This window comes from Lissotriton vulgaris, chromosome 2_1 (assembly GCF_964263255.1).
Source record: "Lissotriton vulgaris chromosome 2_1, aLisVul1.2, whole genome shotgun sequence".
Classification (NCBI taxonomy): Eukaryota; Metazoa; Chordata; class Amphibia; order Caudata; family Salamandridae; genus Lissotriton; species Lissotriton vulgaris.
In genome coordinates, this window is record NC_141687.1 from 1,721,916,410 (window position 1) to 1,721,930,523 (window position 14,114).

Genomic DNA, 14,114 nt, shown 5'->3' on the forward strand with positions numbered 1-14,114 from the left:
AACATTTTATTCACTGGAACTTGTTCCTGCTATATTTTAAATTGTGGTTTCTATTGCGGGGTGTACTTTGCTGCTCAATCATGGCGCTCCCTCTTCCTCGCTCCTGACGTGTGTTTAGAGGAAGAACTCTACCAGCTCACCTGGGACGCCCCCTGCCACGCTGACCGGCCGCTTTATTAGTGACCGGATGCAAGCGTGCAGCCTGTCTGCGCCCGTCCTCGCCCTGGAGCGGCCAGCCACTATGTCCAAAAGTGAGGCAGAAATCTGCAAACTAATCTCATATTCAGCCATTGATCTCGGTCTGCTCAAATGTCATTCTCCTTCTTGCCAACCTCTTGATATTCTATCAAACTACCTCGTTAAATGCTCGTATTGCAATTTTGCATTTAGCCATAATTTTGCTGAGTGTAACTTGGACTCTTTCATGCACAATCTTCTCCTGTCTCAGTAAACTCGTCTTTTAAGTTTTGGAGCATCAATTGCAGGTCTCTACCTAAAAATAAAGATCACATTTTTGACTTACTAAGTTCTGCTTAGCCAGATGCTCTGTTTTCAACAGAAACCTGGCTTCATACAAGTTCCGGGCGTGACGTTGCTAGTGCCCTTCCCCCCTGGCTATGTTATTGGTAGAAGAGATCGAGATACTGGGAAAGGTGGTGGGATTGCGGTTATTTTCAAGGCTACACATTCATGTCAATTGTAGGCCCTTCCTTTTCCCGACTGTGAGGCCGCTTTGTTCAAACTAGCGGTCTATCCTCAATTGACATTATCAGGTAGGCTCATTTACCGCCCCGCTGATAAATCTACCCACTGGCTGTCTTCGTTTGCAGAACTTGTTGCTTCATTTGTACTGAAGTCAGCCAATTTTACTATTTTGGGAGATCTTAATCTCCATCTAGAAGATACCCGCAATAGTTTAAGCAAAACATTTTTCTGACTGTGAGGCTATTAATTTAATCCTGTGCAATCAAGGACCCACCCATCAGGCCGGTCACTTACTAGATCCCATTCTTTCTAACATTCTGCTTGATTGCAGTGTTCCTGCTCTACCTCTTGACTGGTCGGGCCATTTTGCTATTCAATTTAGCCTAGCTGTAGAGAGGGCTAAGATGCTGGCTTCTTCTGATGTTGTAGGTAGCCATAGAGCGTGGACTAAGTTGAACATATCTTCGTTCAATGCCTCACTCTCTGCAAATCGTCCAGATATTCAACTTCCTTTTCTCTCCTTGAACTCTGAAGTGTCACACTGGCTGACCTCAACCATTAATCGCCATCTCCCTCTGTGTCCCAGGCGGTTCAATGCACACCTTCCTCCAGCTCCATGGTTTACGGATGATTTAAAAACATTGAATTCTGAATGTAAACATTTGGAAAGATCCTGCAGGAAAACGTACGCCCTAAGTTGTAAATTGGTCTATAGAACAGCTCTCGGGCAATACCATCGTGCCTGTAGAAAGGCGAAAGCCATTTTTGTTTCTGACTCCATAATTAACGCTGCGAACCGTCCTAGAGCCTTTTTTCTATGGTGAAGAAATTAGCAGGTGCTAATACTTCTCCTTCCCCTCCTACTCTCCTACCCAATGTAATGAGATTGCCGACTTTTTCATTTCTAAAGTCGAAACTATTTACAATTCTCTCTCAGCTTCTCATCCTTTGGTACACCTTGAGCTCCCCCACACCCCCCTGGGACAACATGGACCCTCATCCACAGAGGTACAGATCTCAGAGTGGCCCTTATTAGACCAGAGCTCTTTCCTTGACTGCTTAGTCAGGGTGAAATTAGGCTCTCCCCAAGACCCAATTCCTATTGATATTCTCCGGCAGCTTTCTCCTGACTCCCTTTTGGTTATCCAAGAACTTCTTAATGCCTCACTGCTGAAATCTATAGTTCCTGAAGAGTGGAAGAGAGCTATGGTGGTCCCACTTTTGAAAAAACCTGGTGCAGACCCCAAGATGCTTTCTAACTTTCGCCCCATCTCTTTACTACCCATGTTTTCAAAGATCTTAGAGAGACATGTTAATATGCATCTGACCTCGCATGTTGAGACCTCGGGATGTTTACATCAGTCCCAATCGGTGTTTCGTACTCCTTTTCCTACCGAGACCATTTTATTGGGGGTAACAGAGAACTTGTGTTTCTGCCTGCATCAGGGCGAAACCATGGCGCTTATTATTCTAGATTTAAGCGCTGCATTCGATTCGGTGTCGCACCCTATCCTTTTAAATGCACTTAAGGTGGTTGGATGCGCACTGGCAAGGTTAGCCTCTTTTTTGAGATCTCGCTCTTTCAAATCTTCTCTACTAACTGTTCTTCTTCTGTCCGACCATCTGCGTATGGGGTTCCTCAAGGGTCCACGCTGAGCCCAGTGCTCTTTAACATCTATGTGAGACCCCTTGCTACTATTGTGGAGGATGCTGGTCTCTCAGTCTACTCATACGCAGATGATACCCAAATCATCTGCTCCCTTTCTTCAGCTAAAGAGTGCTCCTCCTCTGCTCTTCAGCAGGGTCTTAGTCGAGTGGCGGAGTGGATGCGGACTAACTTTCTGAAGTTGAATGGGGATAAAACGGAGGTGGTCCTATTGGGCAAGCACAAACATCTTGGGGCCCCCAACATTGGCCCCCTGAAATGGGCCCATTACCCCAACCTGTTACGCAGGTGCATAACCTTGGCTTTATTTTAGTGACTTGCTCTCTATGCGGCAACAAGCGGTCAGCGTGGCAGCCACCTGTTTGACCATATTGAGGTGGCTCCGGAAAATCCTCTGGATGCTTCCTGACTCTACCAAGCGCACAGTGGTCCAAGCACTGGTCACTTCTCGCCTAGACTATGGTAATGTGCTTTATCTTGGGGAACTCAGGAGATTCAAAGGAAGCTCCAGCTTGTTCAAAATTCCGCTGCCCGTCTCTTGTGCAAAGTCCCTAGGAGATCTTCCATCTCTCCCTTTCTCCGGGACCTACACTGGCTCCGCGTAGATAGCCGCATCAAATTCAAGACCCTCTGCTTCATGTTGAAGCAGGGGTTGGCACCCACTTACCTCCAGTCTCTCGTCCACCAATATGTTCCTTCCCGCCCTCTTAGGTCTTCCGCCCAAGGGAACTATCTGATCCCTCGATTTAGACTCACTAGAATGGGCGGAAGTTCTTTCTCTTACCTTGCCCCGAGACTCTGGAACTCTCCTCTTGCCCCATTGAAATTCGAACGATCTTTTGTTAAGTTCCGCAGAGATTTGAAAACCTGGCTCTTCCCTCGACAGTAGGTCCTGACCAGTTGCTGATGTACCAGCTGTGGCGCCGTGAGACCCCATTGTGGGTAGCTGTGCGCCTTATAAATGCAATTACAATTACAATATCATGATCACATCGTCAATATATCAATGCAAACTTCTGATCTTGTGTCTGTAAGGATTGACTGGTTTGAGGACAAATAGTTTTTCTATGTGATCAACATTGAGAATAGCAAAGTTTGGGGCAAAAACAGCACCCATAGAAGTCCCCTTGCATTGCTTGTAATATTTGCCATTAAACAGGAAGTCGTTTTTGGTAAGGGCTAGTTTTGCAGCGTGAATCTTTCTGGATTCACTATGCTGTGCATATTCCGCGGTCTTTATTCCGCGGTCTTGTGGTTGGGTCTGGATTCGTAGTCCTTTCTTTTCTTAGTTTTTTTTTTTTTTTTTTTTGCAGCCCTTGTGGGCGTCGGCGTCAAACCTCCTCGGGTGCATTTCCGGTGACGTCGGCATGCTTCCTGCGGAAGCCCCCACTCTTGGGCGCCGTCTTCAGATTCTTTTTTCCGCGGTCGGGTCTGGATCGTTCCCGTTGGGCTCCAGACATTTTTGGAGAAAGTACTGAAAAGATTGGAAGTTGGACAAGATATTGGAAGAAGACTGAAGAAGACTTCACAGAACATTGACGAAGAGAAAAGAAGGTGAAAACCTCGAACTTCGACGATCGTCGACGTCCACGCGGTCAGGGAGGCATGAACGCACGAGGATGGACAACACGCCTTTCAAGTTCTGCCCAAACTGCAGACACAAGTACGCGCAGAAAGACCAGCATCCGGTTTGCAACCTTTGCCTGCCGGTAGAACACAGAAGCGAGGACTGCAACGCCTGCTCCGTCTTCGCCCAGAAGACCCTTCGTGTGAGGAAGAGACAGAGGGTAGCACACACCACCCTCGAAGGAAAATCCCCGACGCCATCGCTGTACGAGCTGGGGATGTCCTCGGAGGAAGAGGACAACGCTGCCGCCGAAGACGACAGCTACACGGTCGTAGAGACCGATTACAAGAAGACACCTTATAAGGTAGGAGACTCGACGTCCCACAAGAACACGAGAGACTCTGAGTCTCGAAAGCACGAGGGCAAGAGCCCGAAGGCGCCGACGCAGCGACATCTGCCGTCCGCGACCACAAACAGGCCCAGCGTATCCTCGGAGAAGGAGTCCCTGGCGCCGAGAGCTGTTGATCAGCAGAAAGCGTCGAAGATCGTCACCGAAAGGGACCGATCGACGTCGAGGGAGAAAGACCCTAAGACCTCGGCGCCGTCCAAGGACCCGAAAGCCAGTTCGACGTCCAAGCCATCGACGCCGAAAATCTCGCCGCCGAGCCAGCCGACGAAGAGAGGGGCCGAACGTTCCAAAGCCGAAAACGCGGCCGAGATGGAAAGGAAAAGACGTCGGCTAGAAGCCGAAATGGCAAGCCTCTTGCAGCGGAGAAAAGATTTCAACGCTGAGATGAGTGCCTTCAAAATTCCACACAAGACCAAGCACGCCGTGCTCGATCTGGTCGAAGAGGAAGAAGAACAGGTCGACGACCAGGTGCCTAGCGACGAGATGGTCGACGACCAGGAAGGTGAAGAGAATCCCTACGAGGATTACAGCTATGAGGAGGAAGAGGGCAGTAGGTTGGACGCCGAGTCGGCCACATCTGACCCACGCGAGGAGGATTACCTAGACGTCGACACAGAGAGCCCGGAAGAGGCGGTCGACTCATACCCCTCGAGGCCCTCGCCGCCGGACGACATCAGGGCATACAACGCGGCGATACAATCCGCCGCAGCTGCATTCAAGCTAAAGCTCGACGAGGAAAAGCAGAAAGCAGACTTCCTGCTAGAGACCTTGCTCCCAACACAAACAAGAAGCCAGTTCCTTCCAATGCTCGAGAGCGTCTTGGCTCAGGGAAAGGAAGCGTTCAAAGAGCCCGCAACATGCAAGGCGGTAACTCCCAGAACAGAGGAAAAGTACAAACACTCCTCAAAGGACCCGACCTACATTCGGAGCGAGGTCTCCGCTGACTCCATTATCACGGCCACAGCTAGGAAGAGGGCGAGCGTATCCACTACCTCTGGCCCGCCACTGGATAAGGAGAGCAAGAGGATGGATCTGGTAGGGAGAAGGATCGAGCGGAATGCCGCGACCCACTGGCGCATGGCTAATTCCAACGCCCTATTAAATAGGCACATGTACCAGATCATGGAGGGGCTGGGGCAGTTGGTAAAGGACCTACCCCAGGATGCCAGGCAGAAGGCCGAGAAATTGATCGAAGAAGGGAAAAACGCGGCAAATTCTTGCCTTAAGACGGCCCTGGACGGAGCAGACACCGCCAGCAGGCTCATGATGATAGGTGTCACGGAAAGGAGACACGCCTGGCTCAGGATTTCAGGGTTCAAACCCGAGGTACAACACAGTATCCTGAACACACCGTTCAACGGCGAAACGCTTTTCGGAGCAAGAGTGGACGAGAAACTATGCCATCTCAAAGATAACGAGACGGCAAGATCCATGGGGGCATTGCAGTTCAGAGGCAATAGAAGAGGCACCCCGGCACGGAGGCCGGGCGGAAGAGGTGGAAACCAGCCAGGTACATCGCACCAGGCCTTCCAGCAAGCGAACCAGGCAGACTCGCAGGCTCAGTAAGGTCACCAGAAGCAGTCCTGGCAGTACCAGCCAAGAGGTCAGTCCTTTCGAGGGAGAAATGGACGTGGCCAGAATAGAAGAGGGGGACAGCAGCCCACCTCGAAGTGACTTCAAGGACCTACGGGTGCCCGACCACAGAAAGGATCCCAGGGGGCACCACGTATGAAGGGGTCAGGACAATCTAAACACCTACGACCACATGACACCAGTGGGAGGAAGATTAAAGTTTTACCTCCAAGAATGGAGAGAAATAACATCGGACAAATGGATCATAAACATTATCCAATTCGGATACTGCTTGGAGTTGGAGAAAAAGCCAACGAACAGAAAACCAAGGGGAAAGCCACCAGCAAGAGAACAGCTGGCGAGGCTTCGGGAAGAAGTGCAAGAACTTCTACAAAAACAGGCCATAGAAAGAGTTCCCTTCAGGGAAAGAAACGAGGGAATATACTCCACGTACTTCCTAGTACCAAAGGTCGATGACAAGATGAGACCCATCCTAGACCTGAGGTTCCTCAACAAATTCATAAGAACACAAAAGTTCAAGATTACCTCCCTGCAGGAGGTGCTGCCGCAATTGCAGGTCGGAGACTTCATGGTCACGATAGACCTCAAGGACGCCTACTTACACATACCGATGAACGAGAAGCACAAGCATATGCTCAGGTTCACAATCGGAGGAGACCACTACCAGATCACAACGCTAGCCTTCGGACTAAAATCAGCACCGAGGGTATTAACGAAGTGCCTCGCGGCAGTCGCAGCACACTTACGAAGACAGGGATACACGTATACCCTTACCTGGACGACTGGCTGGTGAAAGCAAACTCGTACCGGAAGTGCAAGCAGCATGCACAGACGGTGACGAGCACGCTCATAAACTTGGGGTTCTCCGTACATTGGAAGAAATCATCAATGGAACCGGAGCAAGTGAAGATCTTCCTTGGGGCAGAGATCAACACCTTACAGGGCAAAGTGTTCCCCAGCGAGAGCGAGGGCTCTGGTCAAGGAAACTCGCCTCTACCGGAAGGGACAAGCTCGGACAGTGAGGACTGCGAGCAAGATCATGGGGATGATGGCATCATGCATCCACCTAGTGCCGAATGTGCGGCTCCACATGAGACCCATGCAAGAATGGCTCCAGGAACAATGGTCACAAGCTTCGGGCAGTTGGGAGGATCTTGTGGTGGTGACGCACGCGGTGCAGGAGATGGCATGGTGGACCATGGAGAACTTAACAAGGGGGCAGCCTCTAACACCCCCAACTCTGACATTGACCATCACCACAGACTCATCCCTGAAGGGATGGGGCGCTCACATGGAGGAACTCAAAGTGAGGGGTCTTTGGACACCAGCAGATGCGACAAAGCACATCAATTACCTCGAATTGAAGACTATCTTCCTTGCACTGAAAGCCTTCCAAACAAGACTGTACAGGCAAAGGGTGTTGCTGCAGACAGACAACACCACAGCGATGTTCTACATCAAATAACAGGGTGGAACACGGCCAACAACACTTTCAACGCTGGCACAGGAGATATGGAGATGGGCCATCCCTCTCCAGATAGACCTGCTAGCCATACACCTACCAGGGAAGGAGAACATTCAGGCAGACTGGCTGAGCAGACAGACATCGGCATCCCTCGAGTGGGAGCTCAATGCTCAGGAGACAAGGTGGCTGCTAAACCGGTGGGGAACGCCATCAGAGGACCTGTTTGCAACACGCCAAAATGCGAAATGCCGAAACTTCGCATCCATACAACACGAAGAAGGGTCCCTTGGGAATGCCCCATGGATAGATTGGTCCGGGACATTTGCTTACGCTTTTCCCCCGATACCACTGGTACACAGAGTACTGAGCAAGTGCAGAGCGAGCAAGATGACCCTGATACTGGTCGCGCCACAGTGGGCGAGGCAGACATGGTACTCGCAGATCATGGAGATGGCACAGTGTGCACCCCACAGATTCAGCAGAAGAAAAGACCTGCTCTCCATGCAGAACGGAGAGGTGCTGCACCCAGAACCAGAGAGCATGAGCCTAGTAGCATGGCTCCTGAAGACAGAGTTCGCACATTTGAGACTGCCAGAGAGCACCCTCAGGATCCTTCGGGAGGCACGAAGGCCCAGCACACGGAAGTGCTATGTCGCAAAGTGGAAAAGATTCACTGTGTGGTGCAGGCGGGAGAGACTTCACAAGAAAATGAAGAAGGAATCCACAGTGCTAAAGTACCTGACGCACTTACTGGAGAAAAACCTCAGCTCGTCTTCCTTGAGAGTACACTTGGCGGCTATAGTGGCCTACACAAGGGGCGAGATGGGCAGAAGCTTCTTCACATCACAAGTTGTCAAGAGGTTCCTGGAAGGGGCAAAGAGGATAGCACCACCCAAGCGTGTGCCACCTCCGGCATGGAACTTAAACGTAGTCCTGACGGAACTCATGAAGGAGCCCTTTGAGCCACTTCACAGGGCCTCCTTACAGATGCTAACTATGAAAACTGCCTTCCTGGTTGCAATAACGTCCTTACGCAGAGTGAGCGAGCTGCAAGCGCTAACGCTACAGGAACCCTACTTACAAATACACAATGATAGGGTTGTAATGAGGACCGACCCACACTTCATGCCGAAGGTGGTGTCCAAATTCCACATGAACCAGTCCATACAGATACCGAGTTTTTTCCAAAAACCAACCACTAGCGCAGAGCGAGCTCTGCACACCTTAGACGCCAGAAGGGCGGTCATGCATTACATTGAAAGGACACAGGAAAACGAAACAGTTCTTTGTGTTGTTCGCCAACAGTTACATGGGCAAGGCAGTAACTAAGAACACTATTGCACGATGGATCGCACACACAATCGAACTCTGCCACAAAAGGGCAGGGCAAGAACTGGCAGAGGGGGCTCGTGCCCACTCCACTAGGAAAAAGGGGGCTACGATAGCCTTCCTGGCCAATACACCCATACAAGACATATGCCTGGCGGCAACATGGGCTTCGGTGCACACATTCACGAAGCACTACTGCGTGGATGTTCAAATGAACAAGGAAGCACAAGTAGGACAAAGGGTGCTCCAGCATATATTCAGAAACCAGAGCTCATCTTCCACCCAGCCGCCACAGAAATGAGAAACCGCTACAAAATCTATGCACAGCAGAAAGATTCACGCTGCAAAACGAATAGTTTCTTACCTGTCGGTGTAGTTTTGCAGCTTGAAGATCTTTCTGGATTCACTAGCAAACCCACCCACCTCCGCCAGAAAGATGAGGCTGGAGAGAGAAGAGGTGGTCAAAAAAAAAAAATAAGGGGAAAAGAAAAGGGAGAGAAGTGAGAGACTTTAAGGACAAAGCGGTAAAAAATTCTCACCTAAATAGAACATTGCCATTGCTTCGGAAACGGAAGAAACACGGAAAAAAGAATCCGAAGATGGCGCCCAAGAGTGGGGGTTTCCGCAGGAAGCATGCCGACGTCACCGGAAATGCACCCGAGGAGGTGTGACGCCGACGCCCACAAGGGCTGCAAAAAAAAAAAGACTACGAATCCGGACCCAACCACAAGACCGCGGAATAAAGACCGCAGAATATGCACAGCATAGTGAATCCAGAAAGATCTTCAAGCTGCAAAACTACACCGACAGGTAAGAAACTATTCGTTCTAGTAGTGAAATGATAAATTCAGTGGGTACTTGGTGTGGGCTGAGACAGTTGTTCAAGTGGTTTCGGATAACTGCAATGCCTTTGTCCTGAATATTCATGCATAATGAATCTATATCGGGAGTCACTAGGAGCTCGCATGTGGGATCAAATAGCTCTTGTTCAATCAGATTGATAAAATGTGCTGTGTATTTAATGTAGGCTATGGTATCTTGTACCAGATCGCAGATAAACCAATCTATGTATCTACCAAGGGGCTCTAGGATCAAGCCACATCCTGAAAGAATAGGTCTGCCTGGGGGATTCTCTAGGTCTTTATGAATCTTAGGTAATGAGTACAATACAGAGGTGTGTGGGTTTTTGTTATTAAGGAAACTGAATTAGTTGTGACTAATAAAGCCCTGATCTTCGGCTTCTTTGGTGCTGTTTAGGATAAGGTTCTTGATTTCAGGGAGGGGGGGGGTTATGTGGCTGAAGTTCAGAGTGTGTGTTATTACTCCGTTGGCATAGGATCTCATTGTCTTAAGAGGTTTTATTTTGGATGACAATACCGCCTCCTTTGTCACTAGGTTTTATGATTTTTTGTTCCATACTCTTGAGTTTGGACAGACTCTTCCTCTCATCCAAGCTTATGTTATGAGAAATGAAGTTGTGTTCTTTACGCAGTGTCTCCAGGTCTTTCAAGACTACGTTTTGAAAAGTCACTACCTCAGGAGGTAGAGACCCGGTGGGCAGGTTGAAAGTGGATTTAGGACGTAGTCCTGTCGTGACCGTATTGAGTAAAGTCTCTCCATTCAGAAAAAATGATTTTAATCTTTTTTTCCTGAAGAATTGAAACATTTCAGTCTGAATGGTGAACCAGTCCGGATTCTCTGTCATGACATGAGTCCTCAACTTAATAGGGAGATCTCAGAGGAGGCCAATTGATGGTACGATAGGTTGAAGATGGGTATCTGTTCTAGGGTGGAGTAAGGGTTATCCTCTGGCATGATGTCTAGTACTGGTAATCCCATTGATAGAATTTGCGACTTGTTTGGCATTTGCCTAGTGGAAAGTTGTATCTCTGCTTCACCCTGCCTCCCTCCATTTGAAAAGGTTGGCCTCTGCCTAAAAATAGGGAGGTGCTGGAGGAAGTACTTGGACCTGCACCTGGGTCAGATGAGTCTGAGTCAGCAGAGGAATCCGAAAAAGTCACTGGTTGCCTATTCTTGAATCTACACTAATACCCCTCTCCAAGATGGCCACCGGTTGGGCCATGCGTCCACCACGCATGCCAAGGCCTAGCGCGATCCAGTGTCTCAGCATATCAGATGTCACTGTTGCACCTCCACTCCAGGAAGTGCTCAGACCTCTCCCACATCCTTGGCTGAAGAGGATGTGTTCGGACTCGCGCCTCCATTAGGTGATACCAAGGACTCGAAGTAAGTCTGCCTCCGTAGCACCGCTACTCCCTAAGCACCCCCGAAATTGGGATCCACTAACCTGCAATTTCCTTCCTTAGTTATTCTGGAATTCCTTGCAGTGAGAAAGATCTGAGTCTCTTCCGAAGTTCTACCCGCCAATCCCGCCCCCCAGTAAGTTCACCCTTAACGCGCCGTAGCCTTACTCGCGTAGCCACCCCGTAATTTCTCTCGGCTAACCCGTTTCTCTCCTTAGCAACACCATATTACCCACCCCCTTGTGAGGGAGGACTCTGCCTCCCTGGCGCCCCACCCGATGCACCCGGAGTGCCTCTGTAACTCCTCCATCAATGCGCCGCATTTTAGCCAGCTCTACCCTCCGCTCCCTTTCACTAATTACATCCCCTCCCTCCCCAGCTCTACTGTTATTGAAGGCTTCATTCCTTTGCGTGGCTTCCCATGAACGTGGCCCCCGCTGACCTTAGTAAGTACCTCTTGTACCCGGTTCCCATAGTCTGCACCAGTGCTTGGTGCACCAGCTTGCTCTCGCCCTCACCCTCACCACGCACAGTTACCCGCAGATTCCACAGTCAGTTTTAATCACGCTACGTGTTGTTTTACGCTTGGTCTCTCACATAACCTCCTCCTTTCCCCTTTTTTTTCGTTTCACTCGCTCCTGAATAATGTGTATCTCCACATTTACTGTTGTTTTGGCTATTCGCCCATGTATGGCTTTCTATCGCTTGGCCCTTCCTGCTATTATTTTGCCAAGGAAGCTTTATAGTACTGCGGCTCACAGACCAATTTATTGTGAAAATCTCTTATGTACATTTTCGTTGCATAGAATGTTCTCATTAATTATTGGTTCAAGGAGTTCTATCCCTTGACTATTCCTTACTGTGTACTTTTAACTGGGTCCGACTGTTGATACCATGTTCTTTCCCCCTGTAGATTCCTCTTGCTCATACTTGTTGTCCTGATGATGATCTCTTAACAAATGAGATCGAAAACGCCGTCTACTTCTTTCTACAACCAAAACTCTTTCATTACATTGAATTATTTAGAGTTTTGTTTATTGTTGTCAATGTGATGTATTTTTAAATGTCACCAACCCCTCACTTCACGCACTTTCACTATTTCTGTGTGAGCACCTGAACTACACCCTGTAGTCAAGTGATTCTCCCTTGATGCCGTTAATAAATGTGAGATCATTTCAACCTTGTGTCCTGTTATATACTGTGCAGCAAGTACTTATTTATTATTTTTGTTGCTCCCTTGACCTATGCATATTTAAGTAAGTGTTGCTTAGGCTACCCGAGGACCTAGTTGGCCTCTCTAGTACCATTGTTTGTCTCTACTATATAGATTACTCCTGGTCTGACTATTGGGGTCCCCTGGTGTTTGTTAAAATATGTATTGGCATAAATGGCATGACCTTTAGGGATCTAGCTGTTGCCTACGAATATTGGCCTAAATTGTCTGTCTTCCACAAGAAAGTATTATCTGCCTTGGGTTGTATTGCTCCAAACTGTAACCCCCTATAGGTGTTTTACAGAGACATTGGTTGTGTTGGAATGTATTGTATGTGCCCTACAGATATCCTGCAGAAGCAGAGTGTTGTTATATAAGTTTAGATTATATGTTCCAGAGAGGTATTTATTAGAAGTCTAAGAGTGTATTGGCATAGGCTGTCTGTCCACCACAAGTAACTTTGAGATCAGGGTTGTAGTTGCATGTGTTGGCCTAGTGTTTTAGTAGATTTTGCATAGGCCTTGCTTAGATTTGCATTTCATTTTGTGTGCCCTAGATATCCTGCCGAAGCTTAGCAAATTTCCTGGCATCAATTGATCTTTTTTTGCAAGTAATATTTTGCAACAGTCTTGACTAGAATTGTAAACTGTTGAACATCCCCAACAGGCAACATTGCGGATGCAAGCGTTTCAGCCTTTGCCATGTGGTGCTAGTCCATATTGTTTGGTGTTGACTTTTCGAAGTGACCGCTCCTTCTTCTTTTTTCCGCAGACAATACTACTGGTATGACGAGCGAGGAAAGAAAATCAAGTGCACAGCCCCCCAGTACGTAGACTTCGTCATGAGCTCAGTTCAGAAGCTGGTGACTGATGAAGACATCTTTCCCACAAAATACGGTAAGCAATGCCAGTGAGGCAAGTTAGACTGATGCGAAGAAGGCTCATTTAGTGAAAGGCAGCGAGTCTTCTAAGACCCCCAATGCTGCCCTGTGGCAGGGTCCCACCTCTATTTTCCCTTGGGTTTGTTACCAAAATATTGAGGCAAGGCCTGGAAACTGGAAGACCAGAAAAAGGTTTATTACACTCAAGAGGAGACCAAGTCAACTGCAGACACCGGGATGTCTCAGGGAGGTGTTCTGCCGGCAACACCTTTGGCTCTTCCTTTTATACAGGTTTGACACAATGCATTTGTTTGCATCAACATGGTTACACGAGCTTGGATTCCCCAGCCCGGGCAGGTTGTCACACATGCCCAACATTGTTTCATCATCCCACCCAGGCCAAACAGAAAATTTTATCTTGCAGCTGGACCTTGCTTCAGGGTCTAAAACATGTGAGACCGGCCAGATCTAAGAGTCTGTTCTGTTGATAAAAACAGGTCCCGTTGTTGGCAAAAACAAGTCTTGCTGTGTGCAGTGCAATAAACCATGTTTGCAAGAGTCTGTTTGGTATTTGCAACCTGTTTGTGTAAGAGTGCATGGGTTTTACCTGTAAATGGAGATGAGAGGAAAAACGAGTTTGTGGCAGCAAGCAATGATGATGTTCGTCGTGGCAATAGAGTTTATAGCCCCCAGCTCACACACCAGGTTGGTCAGAGGGATGCTAGTAAGGGCAGGGTGAAAGAAAGGTGACTAACAGAATACAAAATGGCTGCGGTCGGTCAGAATGACTGCAGTTTATGTGCACGTAGGAACTTCCACCAGACAAGATTGCACAGGTAATGTTTATGACTGTCGTTTTGCTTTTAACAATTTCTGTCCGGATATTGAATGCACATGTGAGACCCAGCACAAACCTGATACCATTTTATAAGCAAAGTATGTGTATTTAACAGTCAACCATTTAGTTAAAAACAAAAATGTGCACAAGCACATTTAACATCTATTTGCGATCAGTGCCTGCTA

The 14,114-nt window shown here is 48.4% G+C and overlaps 1 protein-coding gene across 3 annotated transcripts in view; it reads left to right on the top strand.

Annotated features, from left to right (window-relative positions):
* Positions 1-14,114, top strand: part of MOB2 (MOB kinase activator 2) — a 334,675-nt gene that overhangs the window by 306,978 nt on the left and 13,583 nt on the right. For all 3 annotated transcript variants that reach the window (XM_086957727.1, XM_086957725.1, XM_086957726.1), the window contains exon 4: positions 12,983-13,107. In XM_086957727.1, coding sequence (XP_086813853.1) covers positions 12,983-13,107 — 125 coding nt within the window. The remainder of the gene's footprint in view (positions 1-12,982; positions 13,108-14,114) is intronic.